Source organism: Sceloporus occidentalis, unplaced genomic scaffold (assembly GCF_023333645.1).
Source record: "Sceloporus occidentalis isolate IW3139 unplaced genomic scaffold, rSceOcc1.0.p SCAF_2, whole genome shotgun sequence".
NCBI classification, from domain to species: Eukaryota; Metazoa; Chordata; class Lepidosauria; order Squamata; family Phrynosomatidae; genus Sceloporus; species Sceloporus occidentalis.
The window spans coordinates 63,135,186-63,156,716 of NW_028316982.1; the positions used below are offsets into that span (position 1 = coordinate 63,135,186).

The 21,531-nt window shown below is 40.5% G+C and overlaps 1 protein-coding gene across 1 annotated transcript in view; it reads left to right on the plus strand.

Moving 5' to 3' along the window:
• LOC149318469 (metal transporter CNNM2-like) overlaps positions 1 to 21,531 on the plus strand; it is a 137,805-nt gene that overhangs the window by 102,222 nt on the left and 14,052 nt on the right. Inside the window, exons 4-8 of the mRNA XM_089509778.1 lie at positions 7,677 to 7,820; positions 13,835 to 13,972; positions 14,791 to 14,960; positions 17,604 to 17,697; positions 20,030 to 20,095. Of these exons, the coding sequence (XP_089365904.1) occupies positions 7,677 to 7,820; positions 13,835 to 13,972; positions 14,791 to 14,960; positions 17,604 to 17,697; positions 20,030 to 20,095 (612 nt within the window). The remainder of the gene's footprint in view (positions 1 to 7,676; positions 7,821 to 13,834; positions 13,973 to 14,790; positions 14,961 to 17,603; positions 17,698 to 20,029; positions 20,096 to 21,531) is intronic.

Sequence of the window (21,531 nt, forward strand, 5' to 3'; positions counted from 1 at the left end):
AATGCTTTTCCTGGTGTGGGAGGATGTGAGCAACACATTGTTGGCAGTCCCAAGTCCAGAGCTAAGATTGGGTGTCAAGTATTTTGTTGTTGTTGTCATTTTGTGCCTTCAAGTAATTTCTGACTTATGGCAACCCATGGGTCAAAATCAAGGAAGATGCAATGGTTGACATGTCTTGGAATAAATCAGGGCCCAATGTATTGATGGAAGCTGTAATCCAATGGGATGGCATCTTAATCCATGGTGGCAGAGCTGTACTAGGGACTGTGACTTTGGCCACCATGTCACTGAGGCTTACAGTGTCTTCCCAAGTAGTGGCTACCTTAGCTTGATCTGATGATTTTTAAAACACAGTGAAAGGCAAGACAGAATTTTGACTATTGAAGAGGCACATGAGCCCATGAAAAGTGCATGGAGTTGTACTTTAGTTTAAAGACATTTCTTGTAGTAATAATATGGAGAGGAGGAAAATGCAGCCATACACAAGTATGCTGACTGTTTTTGAGAAGGCAATATTTTAAAACATAATTCCACATACTTCTCTACTTAGTACTGTACTGTCCAGTCTTCGTCTAGAAAAACCACTGAGAACTGAAATGAAGGACTAGGCTATTTTTTTTATCCCTGAAATACACTTCCTTATCCCATTGGCTTTTAATTGTAGCTAAGTGTGTAGAATATGTAATATTCTAATTAAATAGTATGCAAATCAAATTCCTAATTTTATGTGTTGCCTACATACCACCATTTGTCTTGAAGAAAATCAAATTGTAATTTCTTTTCCTCCTGCTGAATGTGTCCTATTTTTTAAGATGATGTTTCATATGGTAACTTGATAGCTGGTACGTGGAGATGACTTGTGCAAATATGGACGTACAAACGTTTAACTTCTTAAGGGGGCAGTCTATTGCTGTTTACTATTAAGCAACTAGATCTGTGGGAAAACCATCGTTTCTGAGTTTACCAAAAAGTTTAATTTATCTTGGAAATCAAGGGCTGTGGAGGGCAATTAGAGGAAGGTTAATGGCCTCCTGTATTTTTCTGATCTATTTCCACTTTTGTGTGTTTGTTTTTCTGAATTTTGTCTACTCTGTAGACTCAACATATTCATTTGGCAAAATCATCCCATTTCATTCTTTCCCTACTCACCCCACCCCTGCTAGCCTTTCCTATTAATACAGATTTGAATACATTCCCCTCCCATGGCTATCTTCCTAGGCTGGATGTACTTTTATTTTTCTAAACACTTGCGAGCTGAAGCCTTGCAGTCTCCCAAGATATGAACCAGTGTTTAACAATGTACATCATAATGCTAAGATGTAGGAACTGGGACAGTGACCTTCAAAACTAAGATAATCTATTTTGCAAGCCATTTAAATAGACACAGTGTTGCTTCTGTGTTCCAAACAATATTCAGCTTCTTTTTTTGCTCAGATAATAAGACTACTTTTTTGAGGTGATATTCCCGAATGGAGGGAAATGGATTTAAAATTTGTCTTAACAAATTTACTATTAATATAGTGTTGCACTCTAGATGTGAAATTAAATGGTAGTTGAAATGACAGATAAAATAATAAAATGGTTATCTGGGCTGGCCACATGGAAAAGATAAATATTTAATAGGAACATTTGAATTATTTGATCTGTCAAATATTATCTGTATCTGTTAAAACCTACTTTGACACATATATCCTAATATCATAGCAGTGCAATAGCAGTGTGTATGTAGGATGGTTTTCAGCATTGTAGATGGGTCCATATGGGAGTGGAGTTTCCATGATGTTGTACCATAGTTCAGTTCCAGTTCAAGCACAGACACCTACCCCAGGAATATGACTTTTTGACCCTTCCTCCCTTCTGGATAATTCTGCTTTTCAGTCTTTAAAGCAGCAGTGTTTAATATCTTGACCCCCCCCCCCCCGAAAAGTTTGCCTCCCCTTGTTTAAAGAGACAATTACTTAGTTCATCTGTTCCTAAAATAATCTGCATGTCTCATTCAGTTCATTCTTTCAAAAAATGATTATGTATAACTAATTGTCATATTAATAGTATTATATAAAATTACACTTGTAACTACAACAGCTTAATTTACAACATACACTGAATTACTGAACCTTAGAAAGTTGAGGTGGGAATTGTTGATTGGATTGTTATACTGCATTTGCATCAAACCAATGGCATCACTAGGGGGGTGCAGTGGTGCAGTACACACCCTGTGAGACCACAGAAGAGGGGTGATACCTGGTTGCCCCCCCTCTTTGTGCCATCCTGTCCTGTCCCGTCCCATCCTTTTCTTCATGAGGAAAAGGATGGGGCAGCACTGAGGGAGGGGGTGCACACCAACGCCAGAAGCTCCGCTTCCAAAAGCCCCACCTCCTGCACCAGGTGATACTAAGGTGTGAGGATGCCACTACTTCAGACTAGGAATGTTCCTAATGCAAGTCCCTAGGGTTTGTTAGTCCTAGACTAGGGACTCTCTGGCAATAAGGCTTCCATCATATTTCTCAGACTTGTAAGCAGGCGACAACAATGTGATGTAAGAAAATGATTTTCACCTATAAAGAGCAATCCAGTTCATGCATTGTGTAGTTGTACCACATGAGAAGTCAGAGATCTCTGTTGAACCCTGGCTTATCACATAAGAATAGCTGGCTGGTACATGCCACTTGGTTGCCATGCGGGGGTAGGCAACCTTTTTGAGCCGGGGGCCGGGTTGGTGTCCCCCAGACAATGGCGGGGGCTGAAGCCAATAAATAAATAAATAAATAAATAAATAATATAGGACAACATTTTCAAATGTAGGACACGTTTTTTAAAAATTGAGGACATGCAAAAAAATTTGGTGATTTTTAAAAAATGTTAATATAAATGCATGTTTCTTAGGCATGATCAAAATGGAGGACATTTGGGCATTATTCCTAGACAGATGACAGAAAGGTTCACATGGCTATGCATATTGAACATGTCAAGGTGGTCTCACAAGAAGTGATTTGCCCTTGGGTTCAACTGTTCTTCTCAGAAGTGTTTACTTGGTAAAGGGACTGTGGTTTTTCTTCACTGCGCATGAGTTTGTAAAAATCACAGCAACTTACATTGACCGTGCCTCTGAAGCTGGCTCATATCAATATCACCATCACCATCACCATCCTCCTCCTGCTCCTCTTCTTCTTCTTCTTCTTCTTCTTCTTCTTCCTCCTCTTTCTTTCTCCCTCCTCCTCCTCCTCTTCCTTCCTTCCTTCCTCCCTCCTCATCCTCCCCCTCCCTGCGCTCCTGCGCGAGAGGCCATTGGCCTCTCATGCAAGCGCACGGGGCCTTTGCCCCCCCTTGCCTGCCGCCAAAGGCCCCGCGGGGCCTTTGGCAGCGGCAATCGGCGGCAGGACCGAGCAGGGGGCCGGTCCCAATGGCTCGGTGAGACGCATGCGGCCCGCGGGCCGTAGTTTGCCGACCCCTGATGTAGAGTGTAGCTTTGTTCTGCAGTTGGTTTGTTGTACTGTGTGGCAGTGAGTAGCTTTTCTTCCCTTAAAAAATTGAAGGAAAAGCCAAGAACATTAACTTCTTTCTCTGGTATCTTGAGAGGGAACCAGTCAGAGAGGTAAGGGTGTTTGCTGTCAGGTGACATGATGAACACACTTCACAATGAAGGTCTATACTTTTTCTGGCTATTCCTGCTGCAAGTAAGAGTGCTTGAGCCCCTGACCCCACTTTTGGAGCCCTCCCAAAGAATTCACCAGCATATTGCTTCTATATGACAAGTCATGATTCCTGCCTTGTCATGATGTGCAAATTTACCTGTGAACAGTACTGTGATTATGGCTTGCTATTCCCCCAAACTTGGCATTATTTAACAAAGCATTCTTGATTATTTTATTTATTTATTTATTAGTTCATTATATTTATTTGTATCCCACTCTTTTCCCAGGACTGGGACTCAGAGCAGCTTCACAGCATTAAAAACAGTACAATAAAAGCATAATAATAATAATAATAATAATAATAATAAGTACATTAAAAGGAATTAAATCATTACAGAGAGACTGGGAACAGCAAGAAGTGATGTAACTGTTGCCAGACATCAGAGTATATTCTGGTGAACTGAGGGCCTATACAGACCAGCACTTTGTGCCAGCCTGTGGATGGAGTCAGTGTGCAGCATCCTGATGCTAGATGCCCTAACTCCACCCCCAGGGTGCCATTTTGGCATGCGCCAGTCCACACGGCGCACACCATCATGGCGTGACTCCAGCGCTGCATCCACATGATGCAATGCCAAAGGGGTGTCATAACATTGCTTTGGCGCCACGGCTATGGCACCCCTTTAAGATTGCAAATAGGAGACATTTTTGTGGCTCCTTTTTGTGCTCTCCAGAGGCTGGATTGCAGTCATGGCGTGAGGTTGCCATGTCCCCGATCTGCCAGTAAAGGGGCAGCTTCATGTCTCCCCTTAGGGGCAGTCTGGAGAGCCCCTAAGTGCCCGAGGAAGTCTTCATCAAGATAATAATCCCATTTTTCCTGCTGAAGTTTTTCCTTGAAGTTTACAGAAATTATATAAACATAGCCGCAGGAATTGCTGTCATATACTGCTGTCATATACACCACTGCTAAAGCCATATACATTATTTTTACATTAACTACATTATAAGACTTGATTCCATGTTCAGCTGCTCTTGAAGAGATCTTTGTCAAACACTTTGAAGTGCATACAGTAGTCTGTCCTTATCCATGATTTTGCTTTCCATGATTTCAGTTACCCACAGTCAGCCATAATCCGAAAATATTACATAGTTCCCTCTTATCTATGGTTTTGCAAGCCATGGTTTCAGTTACTTGTGGTCAGTTGCAGTCCAAAAACATTACTGGTATAGGGTCTAGTACTATTTGCAGTTTCAGGCATCCACTAGGGATTTTTGAACATATCCCCTGTGGATATGAGCGATGTGTGTCTCTTACATATATGTAATTTAATGAATAAATTTCCCAAATGGACGGTTTGATTATTTTTTTCTGTCATTTACCTTTCCCCTTTCAGCACTATTTCAGTTTGAGGAAATATGCAAACCCTGAATGGATTGTCAAATTTTAATGTCTTTTCTACTCTCCTTTGGCGCTGCACGTGGTGTCATGCTGGCATAGGGCAGAGTCAGGGCATGCGTCCTGCAGACACCATGGCCCCACTCCACCCCATGCCAGCCTTAATGGCTGGTCTATACAGCCCTAAGTAGCCAATCTGGAATATCGGCAATGATCTTAAATGTGGAATATTAAGGGCATTTGATCTTGAAGGCGCTTGTCAGACTTATTTATTCTCCATGTATCTTATTGACAGATGATATTGAAATGGGAAGTATCAATAAAGTTGTTTTGTAGCTGAAATAATTCAGTATCATCACACATCTTTGTGCTTTTTATACTCTTCTGTTGACAGATAGTCTGATTTTGGTATGAACAGTAGACATATCAGCACTGATAAAACATATGATTAGACTGTATGTAGTCACATAACAAGCATTGTATCAGCACTAATAGATTTGCCTTAATGCAGACAGCCAGCATAATGATAACTGAGCAAGGAAGTAATTTGATCATTGTCAGTGCCTTGAACAAAGTTTATTATCATATGCATGATTTTAAATACAAGCATTATTCTAACAATGATCTCAATTGCAAAACAAGGTCTCTTCAAGATAAGTCTTGCTGGTGCTGTGAACTGGTATTTGAAGTATGTCCATCTGCATCTAAACGAGTAGCTCCAAGACAATCAGATTATGTAGTAGTTACTTTGGTGAGAATATCGCGTAAGTGGAATGGAAACTTCATTTTGAGTCTAATATTAGACCGTGCTTTGGAAAATTCCTTTTAAATGATCACAAGCTGGGAATAGCAAAAGAATTTAGCTTTCAACAGACAGCATTCACAAAGAATTTGTTTTTAACTGCTTATGCTGGGTTCCTGGGAAAGCAGATGTGAAGCTTACCAAGCTGAATTGGTTTGACCTGATGCTGTATTTATGACAGTTGTTGATAAGGTCTCCTCTGTGATCTAATTTTTCCAAGATATCTTCATTCTTTGAGTATGAATGAACTCAGATAGATAGTTTGAATGCTTGTTGGTTTAACAAGTCTCACATTATTTTAATGTATTCTTAATGTCTACAAATGAGTTTAAGCAACAGTAAAATGATTTGGGATGTTTTCCCTTCATCTGGAGTATTTAATCAATACAGTAATCTTGTAGCTAGATTATCAGTATTTTTTTTTAGACATATGTACCTGAGTTCAATGAAGTCTACTTTCGGATAAGTTTGTAGGTTTAACAGTTCTGAAATTGATTAGGCTAATAATACAGATACGACTTAGTTAACAATGGAAATAATCCAGGATGAATTCAGGATAATTCTCTGTTGCTCACAGACATCCCAAAAGTACTCAATTAAGTTTTTGAGAGTCTGGCAAAAACCCACTTACCCCAAGATAATTGATATCAGGCATCCTCCCAAGTTTTTACAAAAGATTTGCATTGTCAGTTGTGTGAACAATGATACAAATAGACTCAGGATAAAACTCTCCATGCCTTTAACATGTTCTGAATGCATTCGCATCGTCGACAGCCCACATGGTCAAGAAAGCCCCTCCCCTTCCCCAGTGGAATAGTTGCTGCTGGGGAGGAAAGAGAGAGGGAAAGGGAGAAGAAAAAAGGGGATGTCGATCCCCCCTGGCTGAGGGATGCCGGTGGGTGTGGTGACAAGGGAAGAGTGCCCGCATGGGTGAGCAACTGAACTCACAGAGCTGTGGAGCGATGCGATTCCTGGAAAGATGCAGTTCCATGGAATGTGTGAGTGAGGTTGTTCGCATTGTTCTGGCAAAAAAATAAATAAACAATAATAACCTGAATGAGGCCTGGAACTCTGTCTAATTTTTTTATCAGCAGCATCACTGAGAAAGTGGTGAGGTGAGGGCTGGAGAAACAGACTTTTGATATTGGGTCGCAGCAGTGTGTCTGCAGTAAACAATGCAATCAACAAAGCTTGAGCTGAGAAATTGTGGGATTCCTCTCTAGTTGTTAGTATGGTAGTTGTCTGTGCTGGCCTACAGCAGGCACGATAAGCAGCAGCTACCTCCAGTATCTCTTACTGAGCATGCATGAGTCACAAAACAGAATGAGGAGAGAACAGATAATCCTATCTCACTACTTGCCCCCAGCTTGTTAAAAAATCACACAGATTGTAAATGTGGCCACCAGAATGGGAATTATAGGGGAAAGGGATGCTGGTGAAAGAAAAAAATCACCCATGGATAAGACTTTTTTTAAAAAAAAAAAAATTCGGTAAGGGTAACCTGATCTGGTTGTTTAATTTCACATTTTAGTTCTGAAGTAAAAGTTTGTTAAAATATGTTGAAGTGCTCTTCTTTTTTGTGGTGCAGACATCTGTCTCTGTTCTTTCCATGTTATTTCTGCCTCTGGTAACAAATTTTCTGTTAAAAAATTTATACTTAGGAACACTTCTATTTCATTAAAACAGGTATAGTTGTACTAGGTAAACTTTGAGGTCTGCTCCCAAGCTGACAATATTTCTTTTACTATCTGTAGTTGCATTGCAGGATCCATCTGTTTCATTATGAGAGTGGATGGCCAATAACTATGCTATAATATCTAATTTCTTGGTCTACTACTCTGTGCAGGTAAATCTCACTTGGCAATAGTACAGCGGGTGAACAATGAAGGGGAAGGGGATCCTTTTTATGAAGTCTTGGGCATTGTTACCTTGGAAGATGTAATTGAAGAGATCATCAAATCTGAGATTCTAGATGAAACAGATCTGTACAGTGAGTATTACTCTCTATGCTGTTTCCTGTGAAAATAATGTGCAGCTTTTCTTTTAATAAAATTCTACCTCCTTTATTGTTTGAGATACATTGTTTTGGTAAGCTGTGAGGTAAATTTGGAATTCATGTTTAAGTTAAAAACACTTTCCATTCCCTTCCTTGTATGCTGACAGGTAAATCAGGGCCAGTCCTTCCATTAGGCAGCGGGAGGCAGATGTAGTTTTTTGAGTTTTTTTTGGGCTATGTAGGCATATTCTAGAAGAATTTATTCCTGACGTTTCGCCAGCATCTGTGGCTGGCATCTTCAGAGAATGCTGACCTGGCAGAGAGTAGGTATACGTATACTGTGTGACGCTGGATAAGGAGGAATGATTCCCATGTTAATCTGTGTATTGTTTTGTTGTTGATGGCAGGGCCTCAGGGTGGTAAGATATGCAAAAAAGGATGAGTGTCTGCTAATTGGTGATCATTTTCTGCTGGGAAAGCCCCTGACCCTGGGTGGTTTCTCATTTGCAAATTGCCATTGAAATCCACAAACACTTAGACAACTTCAACAGGAAAGAAGAAACCCTTAAAGTAAACAAAGGCCTGGTACAGATTAGGAGAAAGGGGCAGCCAGAGGCCATCCCTCTCTCCTCCAGGTTATTGCCGTGGCAACAGCACGACCACGACAATGATCTGCTGCAAAAAGGAACTCCAAAATGGAGTTCTATCCTGGACCACCGCCAAGGCGCCATTTTTGCCCTGGGGGGGCTGTGGTGACGTGTTTTGTGCACCATGCCGTTTGGTCGCGTCACACAAGACACATGGATGCACACGCTGTATAGATGGTGCTGCGTCAAGATGGCACTGCCCATACGTACTAGGGTTCGGGAGCGTGTGGTTGCTGTGCACTCCCGAACCCTAGTATCGGCAGTGCCACGCTACTTTTGGCTCATCTGTACCGGGCCAAAGTTTGACTACCAGTCATGTAAAATAGCAAAATCAGCACTCCGCAAATGCAAATGAGAAACCACCCAGAGTCAGGAGCTTTCCCAGCAGACAATGATCACCAATTAGCAGACACTAATACTGTTTTGCAGATCCTCCCACCCTGAGGCCCTGCCATCAACAACAGAACAATACACAGATTAACATGGGAATCACTCTTCCTTAGCCAGGCTCACACAGTATATATATACCCACTCTCTTCCGGGTCAGCATTCTCTGAAGATGTCAGCCACAGATGCTGGTGAAACTATGAAAGCCTTTGACTTCACACGGGAGGCAGATGCCTTAAGTAGTGCATGCTGAGAGGCAGGGAGCTGTTGGAGGACAGAAAGCTCTGTGTGTCCTGTAGCTTGCCTTTTGCCTCCTTTTGCTACCCTCAAATTTGATAAAAGACATGAGCTTGTCAGTACTGAAGAGTGAACTGTCAGACTGAAGGGATCTTATCAGTAGAACTGGGGAAGTGGAGAGCCTTAGACAACAGAATACTAGCTGGCCTTGGAGAAGACGTTAACCTATTTCTTTTAAAGTTTCTGAAGATTTTCCTATTGGAAGCATCCTCTAGAGAGAGTTGGGCTTAACCCCAGTATTCTTTCCCATCCCTTTCGAAGTCTTATAAGCTAGAGGCAGATACAATTTGAGAGCTGAATGAAATGAAGGCATTTCTGTTGTATGTGCATTATTTTGTTACATTGTCACCTTTGGTCAAACAAGTCTTGAAGCTTTTAAAACAATCTAAAAGCCTCATCACCAGAGGAAAAATTGGATGAATTCACACACTTGCAGCAACCATTGCTGATTTGTAAAAAAAATGTACAAAATTTGTACATTTTTTTTGTCCATTCTCTGACAAAAAATTATCTGTCCTCTGCCATATGGGTTAATAAAAGATAAAGGAGGGACGGGCAGGATCCTGGAATGAAAAAGGGTGGCTACACAATATATATAATTCCCCCCCCCCCCATGTTTCAAGGTAAAGCTTTATCAATGGAAATGCCACCCCCTTACCAAAAAAACCAACAAAATTATATACTCTACAATGGTGCAAAGTCACATGCTTTAAAAGAAGGATGAGTAACACAAAGATGCTGGAATTTGTCCCACTTGGCATTTGTGTGCATCCACTCCTTAGATACTTGTGCACCACAGCCTCCAAGATCCTAAGTATATATGCTAAGCTATCTCAAGGATAATTCTTCTGGAAAACATACCATGCATTTCCTGTACATTGTGTTTTGTAACCAAATTTCTGAGACTTGGGTAGTAGAGGTATGATTTTACTAGCAAAAAAAGAAAAAAAAGATGTGCCTTCTGGTGGTTTCGGGGGGAGGGATGCATCTTTGCAACTGCGAGTATCGCCACCCTTGATCTACCAATACCTCACCAAATATCATAAACTGTATCAAATTGACATGTTATTATATTTAATGTTTAATATTTAATGTTTAATATTCCTGTTGCTTGCCATGACCCTGCTAAAGCAATAAAAATAACTCTTTTAGTACTAAACAAATACTGTACACTGATATCTAATCATAATATGTGCAGTGAATACTGTTTGATCACTTAATATGTAAACACTATTTAGCATCCACTACATTATGTTAGCCTAACAAGTTAGTTAAATACTAGCAAATATATAAATCATAGTTTAAGGATCACATTCCTATGAAAATGCACTTCATGCTCCTTGTTAAAGAATGCTTGTAGATGAGACTTTTTCTGTGTACAGCCTTATTCATAATGATTTTACAGGTTCCATACAACATTACCTATATTTACAAATTTTTCCACTTTCCCCCTATTGCTTCTTCTTTTTTTCTTTAAAAGAAAGATATTTGTTGGGGCGGGGGGCAGAATAGTTACATAATTCCCTTTTAGTCTGGAAACACTCCCCAAATGTGTAGGACAATATTTCTACAATAATTTCTCTAATCAGATTAAAATGCATTCTGCCAAACAGATTAAAAAGCAATCTCAAATCAGCTGCATCTGACTATGTTTAATTTTAAGAGGCCATCATGTATATGCATTTTCTCCATGGGCCTTATCTCTTCTTCCAGTCTTCACTGTATTTTTTTCCACAAGAAAAAGGAGAGATAGAAGAACTGCAATCTTGTTCTGGGCATCTTGAAATCTTAGTTAGTGGACCTCTCAGTGAAAGTTTATGAAGCAACAAATGGATAAAAGGGTTCCATGGCTCTTCAGTGTTTCTATGGGGCTCTACAGACCGCCACTTTGTGCCGGCCTGTAGGCATGCTGAGGGCTGAGCGTCCCCATGCTCCAAGCCCTTACCACGCCACCTGGCCGCCATTATGGCATCTGCCTGTCCACATGGTGCACGTCATGATGGCATGCACTGGGTGGAGTCCCCAAATAGCACTGGATGGAAGGGGCATCATGATGCGTACCCCAGGGTTTATGACACCCCTTCCAGGAAGCTACTTCGAGCAGCTTCTTTTTGCTCCCTAGAAGGAGCGGATCGTTGCCGTGGCATGTGGTTGCCATGGCAACGATCCAGGGCTAAAAGGAGTGGCTACATGCTGCCCATCCGTAGAGCCTTTTTGGTGATTATCTATGTATGGAGTGTAAATCTTGTGTGACTACAGTGGACCCTTGTTATACGCTGGGTTTTGGTTCCAAGATCCGTCATGTGTAACAAAATCCGTGGATGCTCAAGTCCCATTAAATATAATGACATGGCAAAATGGTGTCCCTTATAAAAAATGGAAAATCAAGGTTTGATATTTGAAATGTATACTATTTTTGAACATTTTCAAACCATGGATGCTTGAATCCATGTATAAAAAAATCCGTGTATAAGAAGGGCCGACTGTATATATTTAGTGTGGAAAGATAAAAGCCCTTTGGTAAAATTTCATTGGGATCATGACTGTTGTAACCATTTTTATTTTAAATTGCTAGTTTGTAACACTTGCATACTACTTTTATCTGTAGTCTGTGGACTTTTTCAGTATTCTTAGATGTACATTAAGTATTCCCATATTGCTACATCTATATAAGTACGCAGCTGACACCCAACTCTACTACTCTTTTTCACCACAATTTAAGGAAGCTGTTTCAGTCTTGCACCTGTCATCAGTAATGGACTGGGTGAAAGTAAACAAATTGCAACTTAATCCAGACAAGATGAAAAGCAGATGAGGAATAGGGATTCAGCCTGTGTTGAATGAAGTTACACTCCCCCTGAAGACTAGTGGTATTACTGCATGGGTGCAGAGGGTGACATTCCAGAGGAGGAACCTTGTCACCTCCCCTCAGTAGCAGGGGATGGTGCCTTCAAGGTCCAGTGTGGCAAGAGCCATATTGGATCCTAAAGGCCTTCGAGGAGTGGGCTGCAGCACTCTGGCAGGGTGGAGGGGGAGAGGTCAAGGCAGTTTGCCCCCTCACACCAGGTGACACCAACCTGAGGGATGTCACTGCTGAAGACATGGGTCCATACCTTGGGTGTGCTCCTGGATTCAACCTTGAGCCAGGTGGCCAAGAATGCATTTGCACAGTTAAGGTTTATGTTGCAGCTGCGCCCATTCCAGGAGACATCAGAACTGGCCACAGTGTCACATGACTTAATTACATCCTGGTTGGATTACTGTAACACACTACATATGGGGCTTCCTTTGAAGAGTGTTTAGAAACGTCAGCTGGTCCAAAGATCTGCAGTTCAGAACTAACTGGAGCTGGCTGCAGGGGACACAAAATTCCTGTATTGTAACAACTTTACTGGCTGCCATCCCATTTCTGGGCACAATTCAAAGTACTAGTTTTGACCTATAAAGTCCTTTATGGCTCAGGTTCAGGTTATTGGACAAACCATTATTTCCCTTAGAAACCAGACTTAAGGGGCTGGACAGACCACCCCTAAGAGGTAGCTGTGTGCCACCCTTGGAAGCACTGGGTTGGAGATATGGCAACTGCAATCCACACCCCCAACCCGGCAGGTTTGCAGCTCAAAAAGAAGCCGCAAAAGCTCTTACATGGCTTTTTTGGTACCAAAGATGCAGCACGATGCTGTGCAGTGGGGTGCATGGTGTGATGCCAGCATCGGGGTGGGTGGCATGTGATCACCAAGCCTCCACTCTGCCCTCATGCTGGCGTTTCTTGCCGGTCTATTGAGTGTCTGAGATCTGCTAGGGAGGCTCTTCTGTCTGGTCGACCACCTTCACAGGTACATCTATTGAGACCATGGGAGAGGGCCTTCTCAGTGGCTGCCCCCATGCTCTGGAACTCTTCCCAGAGAAATTAGACTGGCACCCTCCCTATTTTCTTCCTATAAACAGACTTCTGTTTCTGTAAGCCTTTGAGGACTGATTTATTAGGGAGGACAGACCTTGTACAATGTGATGGATTTCATATCTGCCATTTGTTGTGCTGTTTTTATTAATTCTTTATGTTTCTAACTGATTTTTTAACAGTTTAATCACTTTTTAACTGTTTTTGTTTTGTGAATGTTTAACTATCTTTTTCCATCTGTTGTAAGCCACCTTGAGCCCCAAACTAGAAAGAAGTCATAGTAATAATAGTAATACAGGTTGAGTCTCCCTTATCCAAAATGCTAGGAACCACAAGTGTTTTGGATTTTGGATATAATTTTTTTATTTTGGAATATTTGTATATTCATAATGGGGTACTCAAGTCTAAATATGAAATTCATTTATGTTTCATATCCATCTCATACACATACTCTGAAGGTAATTATATACATAATTTTAAACATAATTTTGTACATAAAACGAAGTTTTTGTAATTGAACCATCAGAAAGTAAAGGTGTCACTATTTCTGCCATCAATGTGGACAATTTTGGATTTTGGAATATTTTGGATTTTGGAATTTTTGATAAGGGATACTCAGCCTGTAATAATAATAATCAACCATAGACATTTTGCTACTATGCTTTAAAGATCTACTTGTCCTAGCAATTGTTACACAATCTTCCTCAATTTATTCCTGTAACATATCAATCTGTTTACACTGGTCCTAATATGATTCTTTATTTCTCCACTTCCAGCTGATAACAAGACCAAAAAGAAAGTAGCTCATCGAGAGAGAAAGCAGGACTTCTCTGCCTTCAAACAGACAGATAGTGAAATGAAGGTTAAAATCTCACCTCAGTTACTCCTGGCAATGCATCGTTTCCTAGCCACAGGCAAGTATGGTTTACAACCTCTTGATAGTACTAGGGCCCCAACGACTGGTTTGCTAGAATTTGGTCTGGGCAGTGCAGTCTCACAGAGATTTGGTCAGAGCCTGATGCCAGTGTTATATATTCCTCCCCACCATATTTTGCATTGGCACAATCTCTCTTAGACATTAGCAATAGGTGGCCAATAACTAAATTTTAAAGTTGATATGGAAGGCAGTGATAACTAGAAGTGCCATGCTTTAATTTTAGACTTGTGAAGGCAAAATTATGAAGATCCCCATGTAACTTTCCCATGACTCTTTCCTTTAATGCAGGAGTGGGAGGCCTTCAAGATCTTTGGACTGCAGCTCCCATACTTCCCTTGCATCTTGGTTTTTAAAGGACTATCATACTTTCTGGAATTCAGATTCCCATGTTTGAACAAAAAGGTGGGAGGCTCTAGGACCCACAAAAACTGTTTGGCATGACATTTGACCCATGCACCTGTAATGCTCATTCCTGTTCCAAACTTGAAATTATGTTTTCCACAGTCTGAAAACTATTCAGTATACTCAGTGAGAGAGTGCAAGAGGGAGGAACAGCTTTATTTCTGGGAATAAAATTAATCTTTTATTTCTTTAGCCATAGTTAAATGATACACAAAGTAAATTAAGGAATGTATCCCTTTTGTCATGCATTTTTTTAAAAAAAACATTGGACTTGAAAAATGTATTGTTGTTGTCATGTGCCTTCATGTCATTTCCAATTTACACAAATTAGCAATCTGTATAAATCCACAGATGTACTATGCCTTATATGTCAAATTGTTTTTATATCTTCAGAAGTTGAAGCATTTGGCCCATCCCAGATGTCTGAAAAGATCCTCCTAAGGCTACTGAAGCATCCCAATGTGATTCAGGAGTTGAAGTATGATGAGAAGAACAAGAAAGCCCCTGAATACTACCTCTATCAGCGAAACAAACCTATTGATTACTTCATTTTAATTTTACAGGTGAGGCTTATTACCATATGAACATCATTCTGTTTTGCAGTCCAGCTAAAAACATCAGCATTGAAGTTCCCAAGCTGTCTTGCTGCTTATTCTGCCTGCCAGCATTATGTTTCATAGGGCCAAACTAGGCAAGACACCAGTCATTCAGTTAGCAATTGCATAGTGGGCATTTTAAAGTAAAAATAGGCATGAGATACCACATCTAGACAGTGGCATCACTAGCTAGGGCGTCACCTGGTGCAAAGGGTTTCACCCAGGAAGGGTGCATGTTCACCCCTCCTGCTGCTCTGTCACCAGGCTTCCTCCCCAGGGAGAAGCTCCAGTAATGGAACATCTAAGAAGGGTGCATGTTTGCCCCTCCTGTCCCAAAGGGGGAGGCGGGCCCAACTGGGTGTCACCCCTCCTCTGGGGTATTACCTGGTGCTGTCCAGCCCCCAGCCCCCACTGATGCCACCGAATATAGACTGGAGTAAAAGTTTTCTCTGGTGCAGTAGTGAGCATGCACTAAAGTCGAGAATACCTTACTGCTCCATTATTAGCTCCCCCAGAGCTGTGGAGAAAGCGGAACTTTCTCTGAATGGTTTGGGGAATGGCAAAAACCTCTTTGTTCATCACTTTTGGGGAGACTATGTTGAAAGGGGTGCAAATCTTAGTACATATAGAGTCAGAGCTATCAGTTATCCAGTTGGTTAATCTTCAGGAAGATTTAAGTATATTCATAATTGGCTTTGATTAGTCTTAATGATCTTGTCATGTAGCCAAAACCTGGCTGTGTAGCTCCATGATATAATTATGTTCACTAGGCAATCCTTGATTTTCCTGCCCTGATCCCAGCCAGAAAGGGAAGTCTTAACTAGATGAGAGAAATCACTCCAAAGTAAGTGAAGAGATGAGAGATGAACTAGCAGCAAACAACCTCAAAATAAGGGATATTTTTCTGGTCAAAATCCAAAACTTATGATCATTTGGTGCAGTCCTGATATCTATAACATTTAACCAGGGCAGAAACTTTTATGATTGATTTGTTGTGTGGTAAGTGATGAACGCTGTGTGGTCAATGGTGATTTGCTATGTGGTCAATGGTGATGAATTGTGGAATGAACCGCCAAACTATTATATTTACTGAGCAAACAGCACCACCTACTGACTTGCTAATGCCTGCTATTGTCTGCCCTTGAAATGTGTGTGTCACCCTTGCTCACACTCTCTGGCAAAAGCCAAAATGATACACTGCCTCCACAACTTTTAAAATGGTGCATACAGATATGGTCTGAAGGCAAGATAATTGTGTCTTTCATGGGAACTGCTGCTTGAAATGACAATGTCATGTTTCTTTGTGATAAGGCTGGCCAGGTTTCCTTGGCTTTGTTTTTATACAAAACCAATCATCTTGCAGTTGTTGCCATTGTGTATTCTGAGGGTTTGCCCTTTTAGGCAGACAGAAACAGCTGCCTCCGGCATCTGATTTTGGATGGCTTGGAAGTGCAGCTACTTTTTCATTATTTCTTTCTTTATTTTTATTATTGTAGTTTAAGTCCCAGGAAAGGGGAGATGTGCTTGACTTAGGTGCTAAAATAACGCAATCATAACTTGTCCTATATACTTTGGTTTGTATGGGCAGTGGGGGGGGGGGGGAGGTTTGTTCTGCCTCATGCAGCCAAATGTCTTTGGCTCCAATCCATCTGGCACCCTCCAACTGAAAATCAAGGACTGCGTAATGAACATGATTATATCATGGACCTTGTACATTCTTAGAAGAGCATAAGTACAAATAGGTCGAGATAATTTCTTAATAGAAAAGGTCATGTAATCAATCACATTACTGATTAAAGTAATGTTTTTTTTAAATTATATTTTCAAAGTGATGGTTTTTAAAAATTATATTGAAAAAATAACTGTAACTACTTACTTTTTGAAAGTGGTATTCCAAGCTCTGCCTGTTCCCCAACATAGAATCATACAATCATAGAGTTGAAAGAGACCACAAGGGCCATCCAGTCCAACCCCCTGCCATGCAGGAACTCTCAATCAAAGCATCCCCGACAGATGGCCATCCAGCCTCTGCTTAAAAACCTCCAAGGAAGGAGACTCCATCACACTCCAAGGGAGTGTATTCCACTGTTGAACAGCCCTTACTGTCAAGAAGTTCCTCCTAATGTAGAGATGGAATCTCTTTTCCTGCAGCTTGCATCCATTGTTCCGGGTCCTGTTCTCTGGAGCAGCAGAAAACAAGCTTACTCCCTCCTCAATATGACATCCCTTCAAATATTTAAACAGGGTTATCATATCACCTCTTAACCTTCTCTTCTCCAGGCTAAACATCCCCAGCTCCCTGAGTCGTTCCTCATTGGGCATGGTTTCCAGACCTTTCACCATTTTAGTCGCCTTCCTTTGGACACACTCCAGTTTCTCAATGTCCTTTTTGAATTGTGATGCCCATATCTGATCCTTCTAATAGTTTTGCAGAATCTTTACCTCCTGTTAAAGAATTGGCCATTGTTGGTCTTTAATACTGTCCTCTGAGATGGAGTTTCACTAATACCATAACTATGCATTGTTCATTTTTATCTAAGGAGTAGTCTTATATTCAGAATATTTTACTTTTGAACCCACTAGGAATGCTATCATTTTTTTTCTCTGCAGGGGAAAGTAGAAGTGGAGGCAGGAAAAGAGGGAATGAAGTTTGAAGCTGGTGCTTTCTCTTATTATGGAGTAATGGCTCTCACAGCATCACCAGGTGATTTTTTAAATCTATCTTTAGATTCTTTCTGAAAGAATCATGCTGAATGGCTGGGGTTTAAAGTGCCAGAGAAATCAGCCCAGTATTTCATGAATTCTGGTGTAAATAGTATAAGACAACATAATTTCAATAAAAATTTGCTTCAAATGGAATTATCCTTAAACCAACAGGTGTTTTGTTGTAAGGTTTGAGTACTATAAAATATTTATGGGCAGATTTTTCTCTCGTGTGGCAGTCTTTCTCAACCTGGTATCTTCTATATGTTTTGGACTACAACTCCCATCATTTATGACCACTGATTATGCTGGCTGGGAATTATGGGAATTATAGTATTGCTGGGGCATCTGGCAGTTACCACATCTGGGGAAGTTGCACTATGGTCCCTTGATTTGCAAGCTTAACCAAAAAAAAGCCTGTTGTTGGGGAAAAGGCAAGAAAATAAGTTCCTAAAGTTTATAGATCTGTTGTTAACACAAATCATTTTGTCAGTCTTTCCTTCTGTATCCATGGACTGAAGCATCCACGGTTTGATGCTTGAATCCATGGATTAAAACTGTGGAGGGCTGACTACTTATTTGGAATACAGCCCTACTCTATGCATTTTCTGAAGCCCAGATGAATGCCTTTGCTGGGCTCTCTATAATGTTGTCTTTACAGTGAAGCTCTTCTGTCATGCTGTGAGATTATGTGTGCGATATACTACTTTGGGTTTTTTTTTGGGGGGGGGGTTGCTCTCCTGGGGTGGGTGGACTGGGTTTTATCCTGCAATATTTCAAATGAGGCAGGATTTCTTTATAGCTTAAAATGTCCCTACAGCTGTTTACTTCTGTTCTTGCTTAGAACTGGTTTTGCAACTGGGAAAGATTACACATCACTCTTGGTACAGCAAAAAAAAAAAAAAAAAAAAAAGGGGGGGGGATTAAAAACAGTGTATGAAAAGCCCTGAAATTTTACTTCTCAGTATTAGCCTTGTACCACTGTTTAACTGAAAAAGTAGTCTTGCTGCAACTGACAGCAGTATCTTGATTTTTCATTTATTGACTGAATAATATATGTTGGTGTTGCCTTTTTCTTCCACTTCTCCCCATGTCCCTGCTTCTGAGGGCACAAGTTCCTCTTCGAGATGCCACTGATCACTTCCTTTATGCAAATGTTTTTCTTTTCCAACTTGGAGGAGTTAAAAAATGCTTGCCTGGTTTCTGCACTTTGATATTGGTGTAGCAACTGTAATGAACCTTGTTTACTGCAGCTGTATCCTATGAACTTCACCAATCCTCAGCATTAACACTTGGGGTCACTTGGAATGCATGGTGCAGGATGATGTCCTGAAGAAATGCATAATTATTGTTGTAAATACATCTTTCAGCTCAACTTATACAGTAGTAGCTGCCTTAGATAGCAGGTGAATGACTGCAGGATTACATGTTCCTCCCTTGTTTGGAAAAAAATGTTGGCAACATAGTATAGTTGTATAGTTTTTATGGGGGTTTTCGGGCTATGTAGCCATGTTCTAGAAGAGTTTCTTCCTGACGTTTTGCCAGCATCTGTGGCTGGCATCTTCACAGATGCTGGCGAAACGTCAGAAGAAACTCTTCTAAAACATGGCTACATAGCCCGAAAACCCCACAAAAACTATGGATGCCGGCCATGAAAGCCTTTGACTCCAAATAGTATAGTAGGTTACATTATTTTTGCAAGGCTTGCGTTGATTAGTCACTAGGATAATGGATTAACTGTGTTTACCACTGCATATTGCAACATAATACAGAGAATAGATGGGTTTGTGGTGTTAATTTATGTTGTTAGTAGGTGGTCTATCATCAGCAAAAGAAGATTATGGTCCAAAACATACTGAAGAAATAATCCAGTTTGAGACTGCTTTAACTGCTCTGGCTCAATGGAAAGGAATTTTGGGAACTGTAGTTTTGTGAAACATTTAGTTTTCTCAGGCAAAGAGCTCTGGTGCCACAGCAAACTACAGTTCTCAGGGTTCCCTAGCACTGAATCAGGGCTGTTAAAGGGTTCTCAAACTGGATTATTTCTGCAGTGTGTTTTGTACCTAACTTAACTTTATTTACTATGTTGACTGTTCTCCTGTTATCATTAGTAAGAGAAGAACATGTATAGTCTGGTCATTTCTAATTTGTTACATGTTATTTTTAGTAATTTTCTGACCACTTTTCATTTTTATTTTATGCCTCTTTATTCCTCTCTAATTTGAAATGTTTTTTTTTTCATTGTGTGGAAAACTGATCCTCTCCCCTGTCAGTTATAGATACCTGCATTCTCTCCGGTCCTGAACTCATCTTTTTTTCCCTCCCTCTTCTAGTTCCCTTATCCCTGTCACGTACCTTTGTTGTCAGCAGAACAGAATTATTAGCAGCAGGTACTCCAGGTAAATTTGCATGCTTCTTGTTCACCCTTGTTGTATTTGCTGTTACACCATACCAAGTAAGCAATGACTTAGTCGGCCCTTCTTATACACGGATTTCTTATACATGGATTCAAACATCCACGGTTTGAAAATGTTCAAAAAAGTATACATTTCAAATATCAAACCTTGATTTTCCATTTTTTATAAGGGACACTATTTTGCTATGTCATTATATTTAATGGAACTTGAGCATCCACGGATTTTGTTATACATGGGGGATCTTGGAACCAAACCCCAATGTATAATAAGGGTCCACTGTATATTGCTTATATTGATCTAATACCATTTTTTGTTGGAGAGATTTAAGATGCCTGATAGATATATTTGTAATTAGTTAATAGCAAAGCGATGGTGAAAGAAAAGCAACATTTGGAATGCATTTGGTCATGAAAAAAACTTTCTTGACTAATAACACCTGACCTATTAAAAAAGAAAAAGCCCACAGCTGCAGTTATGTTTTTGTTCCTAATCATGTAAAATAACCACACTGTGGTTTTTGTGCAATCTGACATGAGGGAATGTGATTACACAAACCACATGGTTTTAGAAGACTCTGGGAGGACTAGAAGTAAAAATGGCTTCCAGCCCTCTGCTGTGCATAGCAGTGCAAAATGTTGGAAGTACTTTGTTCAGTTGCTGTCTTGCACAGAAGAGAGAATGAATGCCCTTAGAGAGCTCTTTGCATTTATATCTTTTTGTCATTCTTCTGAACACCAGGCTAGATAGAATGCTCTTCAAAACGTGTAAATATGCTGGTAAATTCCCTAACTCAATTTCCCACAATCTTTCCCTTACTTAGTAAGGATCATATTAGCCATACTCACAAACACTATCAAAACTGTCTTTAAAACTCAGAAGGCTGAGGGAGCACTGAAGTCTATCAAGTGGAAGTCTACATTTGCAGATTTATTATTTTGTAGTTTATGCATATTTCGTGTGTGTGTGTGTGTGTGTGTGTGTGCATTTGCAAATATAGATATTGCTGCTTGCGGTGATGTCCACCATGCCATTAGAAACCTCTCTGGCCACCTATCTATGCCTGCATAAGATGGTTCTTTTCCGCCAGCTTTTTCCTTAGACAAGGTTTCCAGGCCTCAAATGATGCCTCCTGCTCCTTTATTCTGACTAAGCTTTATTTCATTTCATTTATTTGTATATTTATTAGCATAAATTTCCATTAGCATCCCAGTCTTCTAGTTACAGGTCTATGGCCTCAACTGGAGTAGATTTTGAGAACTTATTTTTCTGGCATTAGTAAATGATGTTGCCATAATCTACTGTTACAGCAAAAGCATTCTAGAAATATAACAAGTATGGTCTGGTACAGACTGAGGCTGATTTTAGGGCTCAGGATTGCAGAGCGACTGCATGCTCCCAAGCCCTACTACGCGGCTGTG